The sequence below is a fragment of the Lagopus muta genome, chromosome 1 (assembly GCF_023343835.1).
Source record: "Lagopus muta isolate bLagMut1 chromosome 1, bLagMut1 primary, whole genome shotgun sequence".
NCBI lineage: Eukaryota > Metazoa > Chordata > Aves > Galliformes > Phasianidae > Lagopus > Lagopus muta.
The window spans coordinates 3875311-3891583 of NC_064433.1; the positions used below are offsets into that span (position 1 = coordinate 3875311).

Sequence of the window (16273 nt, forward strand, 5' to 3'; positions counted from 1 at the left end):
GAGACATTAACTCCCTCTGCAAAGCCTGGGGATGTTTGAGAGCTTTTACTTAACGTTGGAAGTTGTTGGATCTGTCAGTTCCTCAGAAAATGTGATAAACAAAGACAGCTCTTCCAGGATATTTCTAGGACACCCAGATTTTATCTGCCTGAAGTCTCAACTGACAAAACAACAACAGCTGCTTGTATAAAAGTGAAACTGAGTACAGCACAGCTCATCAGCTGTGTCACATACTGGGACTTGCAACTCAGTTGATAAAAATCTCACATTGAAGACAGAGACTTTGTTAAGCACCACCTTAAAATCAGATTTTCTTGCACACGGTGCTAAGTCCAACCTTGCCTCATGTTTAGCCACAAAAAGCTCTTTATAAACCCTTATAAATATCAACCACGTGCTTCTCACACACCAGTATTGGCACAGTAAGGCACACGTTTCCTACAAAAGCTCACGTGCACATTTAACACCTCCCCACTTACCTGACTCCACGGCTTCTTTAACCATCACAGCACAGTAAGGGTTAATCACCTCCCCTTGTGATGGCAGGTAAGGGCCACTGTCATAGTTGGATAAACCAATACGCAGAAAGGGAGACATGACAAGTCCTGTGTCAAACAAAAGACAAGGCAATATTTGGGAAGAGTCTAAAAATTCCCTTGGTTTTAAACCAGCCTCTTATCTTCACCAGTCAGGAGTAGACCAGCCGTTAGTTATCCACCCAGCTGAAGCTCTCTGACTTCCTCCACTGTCCCACGAGATGATGGACTGACCGAGTGCTGCTGAATGTGTGCAGTGTAATGAAATGTAGCTGTCAGCTTAATTACGGAGCTGAACTCATCGCAAGCCTGGAAAGACCCACGATAGCAGCTCTGAGGACTAGCGACTCGACATCAGCTGTCAGAAATGAGAACAATACACAGAAGCCAAATCAGGGTTTTCTTGGCTGGGACAACCTTTGTTGTAATTTATGTTGAGTCATGTGCTCATGAAGTTGTAAGCTATGTGAACAGAAGGGGTTTTGGGAATATAAGGCTGTCAGAAGCCTGGAAGTTGAACATGAAACCGTGAAATAACTGCATACTATTTATATACAGCATGGAAATAATCTTAGGCTTCCAACTGACTGGGTGCTGACCCATACTCATCAGTGAAACTATAAAGAGAAAATTCAGCTTGTATGAACCATACTGTGTAGAGGGTGGAGCCAAAAAAAGGATTTCAGGATTTAGGCAGCTGAAAACAGAAACATGAAAAAACAAGATGCCAGGAAACACAACGCCTTTGGGTTCGTCTTCTCTGCAGGCTCTTTGAGAGCTTCAACTGAGAAAATTGATTGAATCCAGCAATTACTAACTGCTGTAGATGGTGCTCATCTTTGTGTCATCTGGACCCAAGGACTGGCATTTACCACCCAACTTTTGTGCAAACTTCTAAGCACATTATTCTTGGCTTCTCTTCCAGACATTGGAGTGCAAGAGACATTTTGAACTTCACTGTAGATGTCTGAGCTTTGGACCACCGGAGTTTAATAAACTACCAGCAGCTGTTACCTGCCAAATACTTTGTTCAACTACAACAGTAAAAAATGAACAATATGTGGGGTGGGATGCAGCCCAAGCCCAAGCCTCTTACATATAAAATGCTCCATCCCAATGATAACATATCAGACAATCTACATTCATTGCTGGGAATGACATTTTCTTACCTGTAAATGGTATTTCCTGATACACAAATTCAGTCTTTGGCTAGAGAGGCTTCTCTGGTCATCACAGTTGTTGACAACATGGAAAGGATTTTCTTGTATGTAAGAATGAGGGTAAGAGTTCTTCTAGTTTGGCTGACTTTAAATCTTTGACTCTCTGTTCAGGGAGACAGGAAAGAGGACCATCAACGATAGAGGAAAACTTGAGAAAACAAGATGTAGTCTTTTCCTTGAGTGCCTTCTCTCTTACCCAGCAACATGGAGTGACGAGTTTCCATCAGTACCAGTGCAAAAGTCCAGGGCAACAGTGAAATTCAGAACAACTTCCTAGCCATAGATGTCCCTGTTCATCGAAGGCGTGTTGGACTGAACGACCACGAAAGGTTCCTTCCAACTCAGATGATTCTATGATTCTATGAACTTTGTGTTAGTACATGGCCAAGTCTCAGAAGGTTTTTCTTCCACTTGCCTCATGGATATGGTGAGATTTTCTCCTTCTTCCTGTTTTATGAAACGAAGACAAACAGCTATAGTTAGCACTGGGACTGAACCATCAACTATCCTGTCCTGAATAATCACAAGTGTTGAGCACTCTGGCTGCCACACTTTGTGAGACTTTTGCAAACAGGTGCCCGTGCAGCAAACTGCAGTTATTGTCTGATAGCAATTTGAGAAGAGGAGGCTTTGTTGGTGGTTCCCTAATTTTTTTTACCTGACATAAGGACAATCCATGCACTGACAACATATGAAGACTCTCCTTCCTATGTGATCTCTTTGAAGAGTTTTGCAGACACATTTTATCCAAGTGCCTCATGAACTTTCTCTGGAAGACACTTGCATTTAGATATTCAAGTACAAGTAGCTCTGTAAGGAGATGTCATGGTTTTATGATTTTTGGTTATAGGTATTCCCCATCATAACGTAAACTGTTGACAGGAGGGACATTTGTGACACCGCACAGTAGTGACAGTAGTGACATTACGAGTAGTCCATGGCATAAAGGCTGAAATTTCACAGAATCACAGAGCTGTAGGGGCTGGAAGGGACCTCCAGTGATCATCAAGTCCAATCCCCCTGCAAAGCAGGCCCCTACAGCAGGCTGCACAGGTAGGTTCCAGGTGGGTCTTGAATATCTCCAGAGGAGGAGAATCCATAACCTCCCTGGGCAGCCAGTTCCAGTGCTCCATCACCCTTACTGTGACAAATTTCCTTCGCATATTGGTCCAGAACTTCCTGTACTCCACTTTATGACCGTTTTCCCTTGCCCTTACCCACTGTCCACACTGAAAAGAGGTTGTCCATGTCCCTTAGCCTCCCACACTTAAGATACTTATGAACATCAATAAGATCCTCTCTCAGTCTTCTTTGCTCAAGACTGAACAGACTCAGGTCACACAGCCTTTCCTCATAGGAGAGATGCTCCAGGCCCTTTATAATCCTTGTGGCCCTGCGCTGGACTCTCTCCAGAAGATCCCTGTCCTTCTTGTACTGGGGAGCCCAGAACTGGATACAGTACTCCAGGTGTGCCCGACCAGGGCATAGCAGAGGGAGAGGATCACCTCCATTGATCTGCTGGCCACAGTCCTGCTAATGCACCCCAGGATCCCATTGGCCTTGGCCACGAGGGCACACTGCTGGCTCATGGCCGACCTGTCGTCCACCAGGACCCCCAGGTCCTTCTCCGCAGAATTCCTCTCCTGCAGGTCGTGTCCCAACCTGTACTGATACTTGCAGTTATTCTTTCCCAGGAGCAAGACTCTACACTTACACATTTCTGCATTTATTGACAGAAGCACAGAAATTTGATCAAATTAGGTAGGAAAAAAATCTTGATAACAGGAATATTATCATTATTATGTAGTTAAAATTGTGAAGACACATTGTTCTACTAATAGCATTGCTACAAAAATTGAAGTTTAGATGTGCTACATAGTACATGTTCAAATCTGTGGATCTGGTCCCTAAATAGTGATATTTAAAACCAAGAAAAACTAAGCTGGAAACCCAGCTTCCTAGTGCTATATTTCATTTTGGCTTTGCACTTAAGCACCTCTTGAGCAGGTTTCCTGAAGAGATTCTGGTTTCTCCTCCAACCTTAGAGATACTCAAAAATTGTTTGGACATAGTCCTGGGCTACAGTGTCCAGGAGGCCCTGCCTGAGCACCGCAGTTGGACACGATGACCTCCAGAGCTCTGCTCCAGTCTCAAACAATCTGCAATTCTGTGAAACCATATGTGGGACAGATCTCACTTAATCCTAGGTGCCCATGGCAGTGGTGTCTCCATGCAAACAGTTATCTGGACTCTTGACAAAAGAACAGAGAGAAACCAGCACCCCATGGTGAACTGGACTCATTTTACATCCCTCTGTTGTATGTGCTGAATCTCCTTCTCATCTTTGAGAGCAAAGGGGCTGACTGGGTACAATCAGTTCACATGTAACACTTCCATTGCAGAGATGTATTTTTGATCATGTTTCCCAAGCCGTTACAACTTTCAAAAATTTCACTGCACTGTATCAGATCTGCAAAACTTTTGTTAGGATTTCACACAAACTAGGCTACCACATGAGATGTTCGGTAGCCACCATGAAACAGGCAAGCATTTCCTCCCAGCTGCAAAGCATGTAGGTTTGGCTCACTCGGCGCTAGCTGTAGGAAACCAACAGCTGCTTGTATAAGCCTTGCAAAAGCTGGCTAAAACCTGTCTAAATCCAAAATTTAGTGTTGTACCAGCCTTGTGTGAGTGCTCTGCCCTGGAGTAATTTCTTCACTCTGTCTAATAAATCAGACAAATAATCAGCTTCCTGCTTCTCTCTGTCTTTCCTGAAACCACCTTGGCTTTGGCCCAAACATCTGTTTTCCAGATCATCTCTCCAACATTTGCCACTATGGAACTGCTACTTGGCTCAAATTCACAGCCATAAACAATTAAGGAACAACACACTCAGCTCCAGAAGCAGCTCACTGTAATAGCAACAGTTTAATTTAACACTAAGAAGCAGCTGCAATAGGTATAGATAGTGTCTGCTTAACTTCCCAGTGGAAAGGTACTACTGTAAGGTATTGAGGATGAAATGAATCCTTTAATAAAGGGCCACCTGCAACCTCTCCTCCTATAAAAAAACAAATGCAGCTTACTCAGTTTTCAGCATATACCCTCCTTCATTGGCACCCTGGTGAATAGCACAACATATGGAAATCTTTCCTGGATGATATTAGGAAGTAATAAAGTCCTTAGTATCCTTAATCAGTTGTGGTTAAGGAGAGAGGAAGAACTGAGCTGCTGCTTGAAGTCAGCAGAACTGCACTGAAGACAACTGCCTGTTGAATTGATGCTTCCGTGTTTCACTGAATGAAAATGGATGCAAACATGATGCAGAAAAAAGATGGCAAATTACTGAATGAGGACCAACTGGAAGTGAAAAGTTAATATCTCCAGATTTGAGAAGTCAGTCTCCTAACTTCGTCTCTTTTTGAGGCACAGCTGTGCATACAAAATCAATTCATTATTTGAGGATCAGTTTCCCCAAGACAGAAAGAAATCAGGAATGACAGAAGAAGGGTATGAACTTTCCCCCAGCTCCTGACAGGCATCTTCCAACCAAATCCTTACCCTGCAAACATCTGTTTGTATGGATGGTGCAGACCTGAACATGAGCATAACTCAACATACCTCACAGCCTTCTTGCAACTTTCAGGAACTGTCCTTATTAGTGATACAATACTGGATGCTAAGAGAGATGGATAGGGTTTCTGCTTCTCTCCCCTGCCTCCTGATGTCCTACAGCCCATATGTACAACTAAGAACAGGCATATAGAAGCGTAGAATCATTAGGGTTGGAAAAGAGCAGTAAGAGTATCTAGTCCAACCATCGACCCATCCCCACCATGCCCACTAACCATGTCCCTCAGTGCCACATCTACTCTTTTCTTCAACACCTCCAGGGTGTGACTCCACCACCTCCCTGGGCAGCCTGTGCCAGTGCACCATCACTCCTCCTGAGAAGGTAACAAACTCCTTCAAGTGACCTTTCTTTTGGGTGCCTGTACCACCCATTGTTTCAATGAAGATAAAAACAGCCTGTTTGCAAAGAAAGAAGTTCATAAACTCTCTGGGCGGCACTCAGAGCTTCTCATGCTTTTGTTTTACAATGGTGGGAGGCTAGGGGAGGAGGAGGAAAGGGAGGGGAATTTGCGCAGCTGTTGAATTTCCCCTCTTTTCAAAGTCAGCTACCCCATTTGCAGCCAGGGTCACAAAGGTAGTGGAGGGAGAAGGTAAGGGAAGGCAAAGCAATCAGTCTCTAATGGATTTGGTACACTAGCAAACTCCTGGCAACAAACAAGCCTCCCAAAACTTCAAGGAACTACTTGACTTCAGCATAGAGGTGGTGCTCTCCAGAATAACCCTTCCCCATGGTTTGTAGACATAGCAAAACCAGGTTAAGCATTTGCCATATAGAAATGAGGCTTCTAGATTTTTCTGGGGCCCATGGTAGGCATGGGAATAGGGGATTTCCCTTTAAATGTCTGTGGGCCATCTTGTGATGCTGTATTTAGAGCAAGCTGAGTGTATCAGTGACTACTCTATATATAGCATTCAGAAATGGCTGTTTGGACACTGCTGAGCTCATGTGGTTTCCTCCTGTTGCATTTGTTGTGCACAAGTCAAGACAGGAGCCTCAGGTCTATTTTCAGATTTAGAAGTGATTTAGCTAAGGTGGAGTTAATATGGGTGAACAGATTTATAATTGTTTAAAGGTTGGTTTTCATCCCTCTGGGGAAATCACACAAAACAGGAGGATGTTAGTAATGCCAATAGTCATCCACAGATTCTAGTATGGGATCTACAATACCTGAAGCAGAACAAGCTTATCTAGATGGACCTTAAAAACAGGAAGTTTGTGCTTTGTTATCCTCACATTGCCACTTAACAACTGTCGTAAATGCACCTAAATGCAGGCTGTGTACAGCTTTCCAACCCATCTCGGAGTGCAGGCTCTCAAACTTCCACTAACACTGTGTCAGCTATCTGTGTAGGGTATGGGACCAGGGAACAGGTTAATCTAAAAGTGGCCCTTCTCTTTTTCTGTACTTGATAAATGAGTTTGCAGCTGGATCCGTTTCCTGGCCTGACTAATCCCATGGATCTGCAGTATGCAGGGAAATGCATGAAGTAGGAATGCCATAGTAGGAAGTCATACAGCAACTGCATGTTGGTAGGGATAAATAGGCTGGGAAACTTGGGCTTCTCTGTTACATCCACATGAATATATGCAGACAATTGCAACGTTCATCACTCCAGCTTCCATCTTATCCATTAAAGAGGTATAAGTACTTGTGAGACATCATAAAATGGTAGAATGTCTTGGGTTGGAAGGGACCTCAAAGATCATCTAGTTCCAACTCTCCTGCCATGGGCAGGGTTGCTAACCACTAAATCAGGCACTACACATACTTTGTGCTATCCCTGAAAAGACATCTAAAATAAGTTAGGCTGACTCTATCCTGGTATCATTATTTCCCCACTAGCAAGAATCGCTACATCTACCCCAAAGAAGCTCAGAATCAGAGAAGTAGAGAAGTCCTACTGCTGATGTTCAGGTGCCAGTGAAAAGAACCCAGACCTTAGGGCTTAATCTAGGAGCAGTGTATTCATGCCTAGCAGCTACGATAGCTTGAAAGAGCAATGAAATATAGCAGGGTGGGGACCCCACACTTCCTGCTTGGCTTTCACTGCTCTGAAAGTGACACTAAAACTGGAAAGAGGGTTGAGAGGGACACTCCGCATCGCCTTTTAATTTTTTTACTTTTATTTTTTAAAAAGAACTCAAATTCTTCCATCAAAAGAACAGTCTCTTTCAGAAACACCTTTTGCTCTCCAGGAGACAGTGTGATTTTTTCTTTCTGGAGAGGCAAGATTTTAAAAGCTAAAACCCTTGTTATTTCTGTTAACAGGAAAGAGAAGCAGAGCAGACTTGCCAAAAAGAAAAAGCCAAATCCCTGTTGGGAATATCCTCCTGTCTTTGGAGCTAGGTCATAACCGAGTAACTCCAGCTTTCGTGAATATTTATCATATATGCTCTTGAAACATAGCAAACTTTTCCCCTCACCTGTCCCACAGGAAAGAGACACACCTATTCATTTTACTCTTTGGTACATATTTTCGGTTTTTTGTGAATTATTTTTTCTTTTGGGTGCAGGTTATTAAAAGCAAGCTGTTGGTGTTGCTTTCTTATTTTCCTAGGGAGCTTCTGATTAATTACATTTCTAGCATCACTCAATTTCTGCAATGTTTGAGTCACACAGACTCCAAAGAAACACTTGAAAAATAATTATCCCCATTGTATTTATTTAATTAGTTCTAAATTCATATTATCTTTGAGGCTTTGATTATCTTCTAAGACTTACAGGCCAAACTTGAAACAACAGTGCCTAATTTTTCAAACCATGCACTTTCACAGAGCTAGTTAGTGTAACGAAGGAAATAAATATCTTGAGCTGAGATATAGCCACAAGATCTCCTTTTCTTCGCTCTCTCATTTGTTTGCCCAGCAGTTCCTGTAAGAAACACCAGTTTTGAGACACCAGTTAACAGACCTCTTTGTGTTTTTAAATGACACAATTAGAGTTTGCCTCAAATACTTCACCATCTTGCTCCAGCACGGCCGCTAATGCTCTGAAATGAACTTCCTGTCAGCCTACAGCTCTTTTTCTCTTTCTTTCCATTAAAATAAAAATAAAACTTTAAAAAGTTTAGAGGAAGGGGAAGGGCCATCAGGGGACATATTAATATTGTTCCTTCTGCAGGCGTGGTTTCATGCCTAGGCTTAACCCTGTTCAGCAGTTGAGGCATTTAATATTTTTATTTAATCTGGAAACCTTATAAATGCATTTGGACCTAGATTCATGGAAATATTGGGCTGGAAAAGAGCGTTTTGCTCATCCCTCTGCCTCCTGGCAGACTATATCTACATCATTTTTATCATATCTTTCTGGCCATCTGTGGGAATGAAGCAACCTCTGTGCCTGGTATTACCACATATTCCTCAAAAATATGGCCAAATTTGACACATAGGAACCTCAGACTGCAAATGGAATCTATGTCAAACAACCACACCTTACAAGTGTGTGGCACAAAGGATTTAGGAGACTTATTTAGGAAATTCAGGCACACTAACAACTTGAGCACTACCCCCCTGAGCACTCGACACAGCTCACACTTCGCAATTAGCACCAGAAGGGGTGTTTCAAACCATTCAGCCTTCTCCACATCCTTGTATTTTCAAGTTTACCCTGCTAAATACCTTAAAAGCAGAAATACCTCCTACATGGCAGCTCCCCGGCTTCTGCCTTCCTTTTCTGCTCCATCAATCTCTGCCGCAATGGTTTCACTGAAATCATGCCGAGTCCTTTGTTTCCATCCATCTCATTACTCTTTTCTGTAGATGTCACATTTATGCCCTCTTTTGTCAAGACAACTACAAGACCAACCTCTGTGCCTTTCCCACTCTAAATGACTTGGGACTCCAGAGATCTTTTCATAGAAGCTTTGACACATTATTCATAGAATGTCCTGTGTTGGAAAGGACCTTAAAGATCATCTAGTTTCAACCCTCCTGCTGTGGGCAGAGCTGCCAACCAACAGACCAGGCTGCCCAGAGTTACATCCACTCTTCTTCAGAGCCCAGTTTACAGTAACAGAGCCCAGTTTAAACTGTTTCTATATTACAAGGCAGTTCTGAATCCAGTTAGGCTGGAAGCTCTCTTCCATGTACAGTCTGATGTCCTTTCATCATCATCAGAACCTCATGGTTGTTTCTAAGAGACCTTCCATCTCTCTCTGTATCTTCCCACATTGTTTATCGCTGATCCATCAGTTTCTTTCTGTGCAACTTTCTTTACTTATTTCCCTGACTGGGGGGAATGCAGTGTTCTGACTGGGAATATGCAGTGGGTGGAAGAATGCAATACAAAGGTCAGCCAAAATTCATTTTAGACCAAAGAGTTGAAATCAGAGGGATTGTGTTCTTTGTATTTCTCTTTCTTTCTTTTTTTTTCCCATAAAACATGTCCTGGCTGCTAAAGCAAAATTTCATGGATTTGGCTTCATGCTATGTGAAGAGAGAAACCACCTCCCTTCTCCTTCAGACTCTTCATGTTTTTCCTAGTAGTTAGCACAAATTAACATTGGATTACATTGTTTTGTGAGCTCAGAAGGTAGTGCAGCAACTCACATAGAGCCAACAAATATTCAGTCTTACATTAGCTATCCTACACTATTTATCTTGGTACCACTGTGGCCTATGATCAGTAGGAACCATGAAGTATTCATACCTCAGCAGAGGTTTCCTAAACAAGTTGAGCCATGCAGAGTGCAAAGAAGATAGTACACACAGAATCATAGAATCTTTAACATTGAAAAAGACCACTAAGATCATCCAATCCAACCATCAAACCATCAACATCTCACCAGACAGAAAAAATTTCAGTTATGCACTTGGATATCCAAGGGCAGAATCAGAGGTAGTCCTGGTACATTCTCAAAATTCAGAAGAGTTTAGCTCAGAAGTGATGTCACCTCTGTACAGTAAATTAGCCAGTGCAGTAATTGCAAAGGTACAACAGTGATTGTTTGCTTTACTCAAAAGAGATCCCTTTTACTCTGATCAGAAAAGTTCCAGAAAAATCATGGAGATGTTTTGCTCCAGAGATGACAAAAGATGAGGTAAAGGCAGTAATCAGGTACCACCCTTTCCTTCCCACAGTCCCAAAGGTAAAATAAACCCTTTTTCTGAGGTGAAAGCATAGCTGTTGTTTAATATACATACGGCTGCAGAACCAGATCTTTCAGAGAGGTTGTGCAGGTAGGAACTGCATTATCAGTATCACTGAAATTTTTAAAAGAAATGTAGATATTTCCTAAAAGGAATAATCTCTTAGGCTCACATCAGTATCATGGTCCTGGTCTCAGTGTGGATATTAGGAAAAACTTTTTCTCTGAATGAATGGTCAAACAAAGGAGCAGGCTGCCCAGGGAGGTGGTGGAGTCTGTCCCTGGAGGTGTTCAAGAAACATGGAGATGTGGTGCCTAGCAATGTGCTTTAGTGTGCAGTGTTGGTGGTAGGTAGACCATTGGATGATATTAACGGCATTTTCCAACCTTAATGATTTGATGGTTCTGTGATTCCTCAGGTAGAAATTTATGGTGACATAGGCTACATAAATACGGGTACATCCACTGACCCTGTGATGCACTAGAGCTACCCTTCCCTCTTCTCTTTGCCCTTAACAAGCAGTCCCAACAAGAAGTTGGGATCCATTTTAGGGCCAGATCTACTTGATGTTTTTGTAAATGGCTGTGAAAAAAAAAATAATCATTGATATCTTTATTTATGGGTTTTATGGGCTACAGTTGCCCTAACGAATACCCTCCCCTTGTACGAAGGGGAGGAGGAGATGGGGGAGCTGAAAGCAGAAGCCAGAGGATGCATGTTCTCTACTATTTCAGCAGTATTATACATCAAAACATAAAAAACAAGTGTCACAGCTCTGTTGCAGAAAGCTATGGTGGGAGGGGGAAATCTAGCTAAATTCAGTTCTTAATATGTGCACAGCAATTCAAGACAAATAACAGCGACTCCCGCATTGGCATTTTTCTCTCTTGTTTCCATGGATAAGCAGGGTACAACCTTGCCTAAATCCCATTCACAAGCTAGAACAAATCTCTCTAAGCCTCAGCTGCTCCTTATTTTCTCAGTGTACCAAGTTCAAAATGCCAGCTCTTTTCTCTCAGATGGATTCTTCCCTCACCGCAGTCCTGATGTGTACTACAAGCTCACCAGCACAAAGAAGTTCCACAGAAAATTCAAACTGTTACATCAAAGGACTCCTCAAAATTAAAGGCTTCAATCCAAGTGGAAAATTATCCAAGTATAAGTTTACTTTTGAAGCAAGATTGAAGTTATGCATGTATTATTAGTATACTTGTGCCAGCGCAAAACTGCAATGTCTGCCAACTTCATAAAGTCACTGTAGCCTTACACTTGTGTTTGCAACTAGTCCTGCTAATAGCATTTCTCATATATTTTTCTTCATTAAAGTAGCAGAATTCAAGTCACATACCTGATCAGTTTATTTAGGTTACTAGCTAAATTTCGCTGTCAAAAAGACACATGAATATCACAGTGAGATTACTGCTATTGCCTGGTCGCTCCTGAGGACAGAATTTGGACTGAAGTGTTCAATTACTACATAAACAAGGACAATGCATACATCTACCAAACTAAAGAAGAACATTATTACAAGTCCAATGCTATGGGTACATTTCTTCAAGAGATTCTTCTCCCACAGAACACCAGAATAACTCCACAAAACAACTACGTAACAAAAGTTCTACAGACAATTTGCTTTGAGAATATATTGCTCTTGATTCCTGTGCTCCTGAAACGAATGCCTTAAGTACATCTTCTCAGATCACGTGTGTTTTTATAATAGTGAAACATTCCTTATGCTTACTGGGATGGGCTATGTTTATTATTTTATTCCAGAAAACATCTGGTACAGTGACATAAGGGGGACTTCCTGCTTGCACTTCCTGCCCTGGGTGGGTATTTTCTCTGGAGTGAATTATCTACATGTGATGGCAGAATAGTGCTTGTGTTTGATTTAGAGCTACAGTTTCGGTTATGTTTGCTACAGTCTTCTATTTGATCTCAGCTTGGATATTAGGAAAAATTCTCAGAAAGAGCAGTGAGGCATTGGAACAGACTGCCCAGGGAGGCTCTGGATTTTTCTTCTCTGGAGATAGTCAACACCTGCCTAGATACCTACGTGTGCAGCCTGCTGTAGGGGCCTGCTTTGCAGGAGGGCTGGACTTGATGATCTCTGGAGGTCCCTTCCAGCCTCTACAATTCTGTGATTCTTTCACATGCCTCATGCAAGGAAAGAAATAGAGGTTTCCATGCAAGGCCCTATTCCTATAGATAGAGCTGTGTCTGTGTGTTCACAGAATCATAGAATGGCTTGGGTTGGAAGGGACCTCAAGGATCATCAAGTTCCAGTGACCCTGCCACAGGCAGGGTTGCCAGTGGTTAGATCAAGTACTAGATCAGAATGCATAGGGCCCCCTCCAAACTGGCCTTAAACACCTCCAGGGATGGGACATCCACAACATCTCTGGGCAACTTGTTCCAACACCTGACCACTCAGTAAAAAAAATTCTCCCTGACAATGTGGAGGGTTCAATAAGGAATTGAATCATGTCCCCTGCCCCATTTTCCTTTCATTCTTCTTCCAGGGGGGTCAGTGCCTACCCTTGTGATGATTTCCTTATTCAGAGGGAGCTACTTTCTCTGATTTCATGTGCTCAATAGGTAAGATGAATCCTCCTGGGATAGAGCCTGTGCCAGACACTGTCACTACAGCACAGCAGTATCACATCAACTGTTTGGAAGAATATGACATCCAGAAATGTTCAGTGGGGAAAAAGATAGCACATGGTACTCAAACAGTTCAGAAAGAGATTCAAACTGGCCAGTGTGCTGGACAGGAAACCTATCGTGTAGCCTGTTCAGTGAGCAGCTACCCTGAGGCAGTCAAGTGGGAATAAAACATTAGGACCTGACTATAAACCTGAAGTTCCACCTGTCGTTGAAGTCAGCTATCTCAGCCAATATAGACACTGTTCTGTAAGATTTTCTTCTTAGCTTGTCTATCTACAGATTCTCAAATTACTAGCAGGAAGGCATATACTTCTTCTGAAGTATACGTAAAAGCCAAATAAAAAGAGCTGTAATAAACAGAGACTGCAAATTTGGAGTTGTTATTGATGGTGAGAAACTTAAGTTCACTTCTTTCCTTGGCATAAGGTGAATGAAAGCCACATAATATAATTTCAGAGACTGATGCCTCATTCCAGACTTTTCATGTTGAAGTGATCTTGAATAAGTGTGCTTCAGTGAGTCAAATGCAGAGTGAATCTGTGGTTCAGTGTTATGAGGAGTCACCTTTGGTGTTGGAAAAATCTGATTTTTCTCCCTATTTTGGGAAATGTTTCTAGATTTTATCCAGTATGTTTCATATTTCCTCGCTGTCATTTATTGTTAAGAAAGTTTAACAAAAATGTTAGCCTACAACGTCTGGCCCAGAAGATCAGTGAGGAGCTGGTAACCAGTAAGATCCATTTCTCTCACTTTCCTAGCTGAGGTCCCAGTCTTGCTACACAGGAGCAAATGCATCAGTTTCATTATGCCTTTCTGGCCACATTCTCCCCTGGGAGTAAGGGTTTATCTTCTTTCTGCCCTGACATATATACTATAAGGCTGGCCACTGTAGGTCATTAAGATCCTACTAAATACAGAATCACAGAATCACCCGGGTTGGAAGGGACCTCAAGGATCATGTAGTTCCAACCCCCCTGCCTAGCAGGGCCACCAAACATACACATTTAGATCAGGTTGCCCAGGACCCCGTCCAACCTGGCCTTGAACACGTCCAAGGACGGGGCATCCACAACCTCCCTGGGCAGCCCGTTCCAGGGCCTAACCACTCTCCTAGTAAAGAACTTCCCCCTAACATCCAACCTAAATCTTCCCTCCTTCAACTTGGATCCATTTCCCCTAGTCCTGCTATTGTCAGCCCTTTTGAAGAGTTTACTCCCCTCCAGGGTGTAGGTTCCCTTCAGGTATCGATAGGCTGCAATGAGGTCACCCCGCAGCCTTCTCTTCTCCAGGCTGAACAAGCCCAACTCCCTCAGCCTGTCCTCATAGGGGAGGTGCTCCAGCCCCCTGATCATCTTAGTCGCCCTCCTCTGGACCCTTTCCAAAATCTCTATGTCTTTCTTGTACTGAGGGCTCCACACCTGGACACAGTACTCCAGATGGGGCCTCACAAGAGCCAAGTAGAGAGGGACAATCACCTCCCTGTCCCTGCTGACCACCCCTCTCCTGATGGAGCCCAGGATCCCATTTGCCTTTCGAGCTGCCAGAGCGCACTGCTGGATCATGTTAATACAAGCTGAACAGTTTGAGTGTATGAAATGAAGCTAATACTGTTGGAACCAGAAGTGCATGGGCACACATGTCCCTCTGGTCCCAAAAGCAAAAGTACAGTCACCCCTAAATAACTGAAATTGCAACACTGAAACTTCCAATCTAGACTCTGGTCTGCTAACATCTTACTTGGGAGCTTGTCACTATGCCATGAAGAACCCTGGCCTATCCATAAATACAAACTTGGAAGACTTCCTTTTTCCTTACATCAACTTATCTCTATTTCTACTTCCAAATCAGTAATGTTTTTGTTACTTCTGCTATAATTCTTTCCTATACACATTGTAAACTTACCAGGATAACTTTTTTTTATTCGTCTGTACACTATCGCATCCTCAGCTCCTGGTCAGAGCAATAGTAATTATGGAGAGGGCCCTTCTCCTGTCATGTTTGTTGATAGTTATGATCTGCTAAGTACAGAAATCTTGTTATTGCCTCATTGCATTCAAATGAATGCCTTTAATACCCAGTGTAGGATGTTCCAATCATCTCTATAGGTGATGCCGTATCAAATTCTTTCCTTTAGCAGTTTGTTGTCTCACAACCGTGGATGAAAACTATCTGAATTTTTCACCATTGTAACTGCCTTATTTACTCTAGGAGATGATTTCAGTGTAGCAATAACTTTTGTAAAATATATATTTTCTACAAAAAAAATCTGACACATTTGTGTTTTCTTGTTTTCTAGCTCATTATCAATGCAAATAAGATGCAGGGCTTTTTTTAAGCTCAGGTATCCAAGCAGACAGTACTAATGAAATATAAATCACAAAAATTATGCAAGGAAATGCACAATTTCTCCAAAAAAAAGTTTTCCTCTGCTCCTGGAGAAGTAGAGACATCTCCTGATAGAAGAGTCCCTGGGCCTTGGGCAGAATGGGGCAGAATTTCCCCATTCTCAGTCATATACCAATTGGAATTTTTTTTGTATTTGCATGTTTTTAGGTCTTTTAGTTATTTCCTATGCATACGCTCTTACTATATTGTTGTATCTTTTGAAGATAAGCAGGGCATTTGTGCTTCACAGTGATAAGGAAATGGAAATACACTTCTTATTAATTAAAGCCATGCAAATTAAAAGATACAGCGGTTGAAAAGCATCCCCAAATAGGTCAAATGTGATATGGAAAAGACCATTCACAAAAACTGTGAAAATGTTGCATGGAGTTTATCACCTGCAAATCTCAGAGCTCTTTACAGCTCAGATGAATATCAACACATTCATTTTGGAGATAAGTGAACCCTACATCTTCACCACACAGCACCTCGCTGATGGGGTGAGAGAGACAAGGCACAGCTTTGTGAAATCTACACAATTTCCCTTTCATCTGGCCCTGAATACATCCTTTACCACTGTATACTTCTTCCATTTAGCATTTCTTCCCCAAGAGTAGATGGAGGAAAGCAGTTTTACATATAGCTGGAAATAAAAATATCTCAAAATGGGAAGACACAATTCTACCCCAGCAAGCTGTTCCAAAGCAGTGGTGTTGCTGTAAGGTGTTACTTTACAAACTGGA

General features: G+C 42.4%; 2 protein-coding genes across 3 annotated transcripts in view; both read right to left on the reverse strand.

The window, feature by feature from the left end:
- MKLN1 (muskelin 1) overlaps positions 1-16273 on the reverse strand; it is a 679793-nt gene that overhangs the window by 557699 nt on the left and 105821 nt on the right. The gene's annotated exons all lie outside the window — the stretch shown is intronic.
- The window catches only part of PRKCQ (protein kinase C theta), a 49933-nt gene that overhangs the window by 30334 nt on the left and 3326 nt on the right, over positions 1-16273 (reverse strand). For both annotated transcript variants that reach the window (XM_048933813.1, XM_048933814.1), the window contains 3 exons: positions 1953-2203; positions 1706-1859; positions 480-605 (listed from right to left, as the gene is read on the reverse strand). In XM_048933813.1, coding sequence (XP_048789770.1) covers positions 480-597 — 118 coding nt within the window. In that variant the 5' untranslated portion in view covers positions 598-605; positions 1706-1859; positions 1953-2203. The remainder of the gene's footprint in view (positions 1-479; positions 606-1705; positions 1860-1952; positions 2204-16273) is intronic.